The sequence below is a fragment of the Asparagus officinalis genome, chromosome 8 (assembly GCF_001876935.1).
Source record: "Asparagus officinalis chromosome 8, Aspof.V1, whole genome shotgun sequence".
In the NCBI taxonomy this organism is placed as follows: domain Eukaryota; kingdom Viridiplantae; phylum Streptophyta; class Magnoliopsida; order Asparagales; family Asparagaceae; genus Asparagus; species Asparagus officinalis.
This window is the reverse complement of record NC_033801.1, coordinates 2,529,183-2,532,794: the sequence shown is the minus strand read 5'-3', so window position 1 is coordinate 2,532,794 and position 3,612 is coordinate 2,529,183. Positions and strand designations below refer to the sequence as shown.

Genomic DNA, 3,612 nt, shown 5'->3' with positions numbered 1-3,612 from the left:
GTTTAGAAGTAGTTTGATGATTTTGAAACCCTGTTTAAAAATATCAAATAAATTCAGAAAAATATAAAACTTTGGAAAATGATTGTAGACATGATAATAAACATGTTACAAAAATTGGTTTTTAAAAAGGACCTCCCAAATAAAAAATATCATCATTTTGTAAAATAGTCCAAAACATGAAAATGTGAACATATGAGTTTTGACATTTTAGCTTAACCATGTTTTGAAACAATACAAAATGATTTTATAGACTTGAAGAAAGATGTAAACTATTGTTATGAAGTCTATAAACAATGAATATAGTATTTTATCAAAATACACATATTATGAAACATATGAGTATGAATATGAATATATATTTGTTATGATTGAGCTTAAAGTACTAACACACATAATATAAGACCTAAAACTAAATTTACCCAAGCTTGTGATCTTCAACGAAGCTCTATCTTGGTATACTTGCGGATGAAGATTTAACTTGAATCTTTAACTTTGAATTGCGTAGGCTTCACTCCACAATTCCGCCAACCTCCATTGGATATGATCGTGAATGCGCAATTCCATCCATCCTCCAACATATTGTTTGCCTAGAATAAATATAAGACACAAACACTAGACAAATAATATTAGATGTAAATTGTTTGTAAATCATCATCAAAACAAGAAGGCCAACAGTTGCCAGTGCGATCACTGCACAAGCGGTAGCATATAGGGAATTGTGTCTATTCAAGATTAGATTAGCTCGTAACTCAGTGAACATTATTGCCAATAAAGTTAGTTAGAGGGATATATAAACTCATTATAAATATTTCATATTCTGACTGACACGGAATAATAATACAACACACAACGTAATGAAACAATCGGTAAAACCGTAAAAGTATTTTCTCCATGATATGCTTACAATTAAATTGGCATAAAAATTCATGTTAGCTGATACCTGTGTACGCAATATTCATCTGCCCTTACTCAAAAGAGCATTAATGCAGTCAGTGGGTTTTTTCTCTCTTCTTTTTCTTTCTTTCCTCTCTTTTTTTTTTGTGGTTCACCAGTCACCAGACAGGGATATGGAAAGGAAATTGTTTAAGAGATGAAAGGATAAGGATGCCTCTAATGGATTAGCTAATTACTGAATACTCTTGTCTAAAAATGGTATCTTTTCTGTCTGACGTATGCATAGTTGACCACGAGCTTGCCTAGGGTGTATTTTGGTGTTTTTTTGCATTGTTAAAATCCTTTTTAAGGAAGGACTTGTATGTGTACTTCTTAAAGAGATTAAGTTGCTTGTTATTTTTTAAGAGCGAGTGAGCAAATAGGATGAAAAATTGATCTGGTTGCTAGATTTCATAGACGATCATGTGACAGAAAATTAGTAGGCATGAAACGTGAGCATATGAATGGGCTTTGTGTTGTTTTCAATGTCCAACTTTGCAAAAAAGGGAGTTTACTTCAACTCAGCATACACCAAGTTAAAAAATGTCCTTGAACTTCCTCAAGAATTGTACCTTTGCAATTATTAATGATTATATTCCTATCCTTTCATATCTATCCTTATAATATTGTCAGTCTTATGTTATGTGTAAAGATTTCATTAGTGAGTACTCTATTATCGATCTTTCCTTCTTCTTCTTTTTTTTTTTTTTGTTGTATCCTATCAGGAGAGGCAAAAGCCATCCTTGAAAAGTCACAAGCAACTGCAGAAGGACTAAAAAAATTGTCTGAGGCCATGAAAACAAATGGAGGTTCTGAGGTAACAAAAACTTCATGTCTCTTCGTAGCCTTCTGTGATCCTGTACCTTTAGAGAGAAAATAGTAGATATAACCCTTTGTGCTTTTCCTTGAAATCTCAGCAGTAATATATTTACCGTTAATTTGTACCATCTTGAAAAGTATCCACGAACTACTTCAAGCACAAAATCTACCACCTTACATTCTAGCAAGATGTGCTTATCGTTATACAACTATATTTTTATTTGCAGGCAGCAAGTTTGACCGTTGCTCAGGAATACATCAAAGCATTTGGACACATTGCTAAAGAGGTGAGGCAACTAGCATTTAAATTGCTGGGGTCTTTTTACTCTATGGTATTTGTATTGTCTGATTTCTTTTTCTCTCTCTCTCTCTGATGTCCTTCTTGTGGTTGTTGCAGGGAACTACACTATTGCTACCGAGTGGTTCTGAAAATTCTTCTTCCATTATAGCTCAGGCTCTATCCATATTTAGGACGCTCAGTGGCAACATGTCTTTTGGTGGCCCTAGTGCAAATCCTCAATCAGCGTTGGGCAATAATAACAAAACTAATGCTTCCGAACGTCTGAAAGAACTTGAGTCTCCAACTAAAGTTGGTGATCTGGATCGACAGGAAGAGCTTGAAGTTCCGGACTCTGAGATATTATCTGACTCGAGTGTTAGTTCTGATCCAAATGTAAAAGTGTTTTCTCTCCAGAGTCAAGAAAAGTAACAAAAGTAGATCCAACTTGCATGTACACTTACAGAAAGGTAGTACACATTCATTTTCCCGAAAATTTGATCATACCAGACTTGCAAGAATGCGTACTGCATTTGTCTCAAGGGGACTTGAAAGATTTTTGACATTTTTATATGCTTCAGTTGTTAAGAAGATGAAGCATTCATAGAGATTCTTTCACGTTTGGCTTCCCTTGTTAAACGTCTGAGGCTACATTCACCCATATCTCAGCCCTTTTTAAGCCTCGTTCTATAATCTGAGATGAATTCTGTATTTTCTGTTCTTTAAATTTGAGTTTTTTTTCTATCTTTCGAAGACATATCTGAAACAGCTTCAAAATGAGTTGCTTCTGAAACCATCTTTGTTCAGCTTTACAGATTAATCTTTGTATAAGCTGATTGATCGCTTGCTATGTTCGCTTTATCTGAAGTGATCAGATACGAAAGTATAATTTTGGGTATGCGGCCATTCTGTCTTGGTTCAAAACATCTGCGGAAGTTTCGTTTCTGGCCATTTGTGACGGTAAGTAATTTGATGGCTTCTGCAGAAAGTTATGTTTTGTTTTAGAGACGACTGCGACATTCGTAATTAATTTGTGTTATTTGCAAATAGAACCCATGTAGCATCAAGCGTATGCTGTGCCACTTATTACGGGTTGACTCTGCGTGTATATGCAGATGTCCATATGTTGTAGCATCCCTGTTGATTTATTAACGGTGCAAATATACCCTGATTTTTAGTTCCGAAAAGGGAGGGTCAATTTACCTCTATTAAACTTAAAAGTGATAATAAGCAACGCATCGTGATACGACAAGATCAGGGTATTATGTGCAAATAACCCTTTTCCATGTTACGTGGCATATGCGCGATGCAGAGACGCTTCCTTTCGGAAGGCCATGATGATGGATGTATCATGGTGGGTATCACCACGACGATTGCATGGGATGGAGTCCATGGACATGACTCAGTCCTAGCAAGCGAGAACTTGCGTCCCATTTATTAGACTCGAGTAATCGACCCTCCGTCCTTTTCTTTCCTTATTGTTCATGACTAGTTCTCTAGACATATGGGCTTGGTCGGCGGGGGTGGCGGAGTTGTGGCGAATTGTAGATCTGAATCTTGGTGGGGTGAGTGGGTGGGTGAAA

General features: G+C 36.0%; 1 protein-coding gene across 1 annotated transcript in view; it reads left to right on the top strand.

Annotated features, from left to right (window-relative positions):
- LOC109819433 (stomatin-like protein 2, mitochondrial) overlaps window positions 1-2,879 on the top strand; it is a 7,979-nt gene extending 5,100 nt beyond the window's left edge. The window contains exons 9-11 of the mRNA XM_020385159.1: window positions 1,659-1,750; window positions 1,980-2,039; window positions 2,150-2,879. Coding sequence (XP_020240748.1) covers window positions 1,659-1,750; window positions 1,980-2,039; window positions 2,150-2,461 — 464 coding nt within the window. The 3' untranslated portion in view covers window positions 2,462-2,879. The remainder of the gene's footprint in view (window positions 1-1,658; window positions 1,751-1,979; window positions 2,040-2,149) is intronic.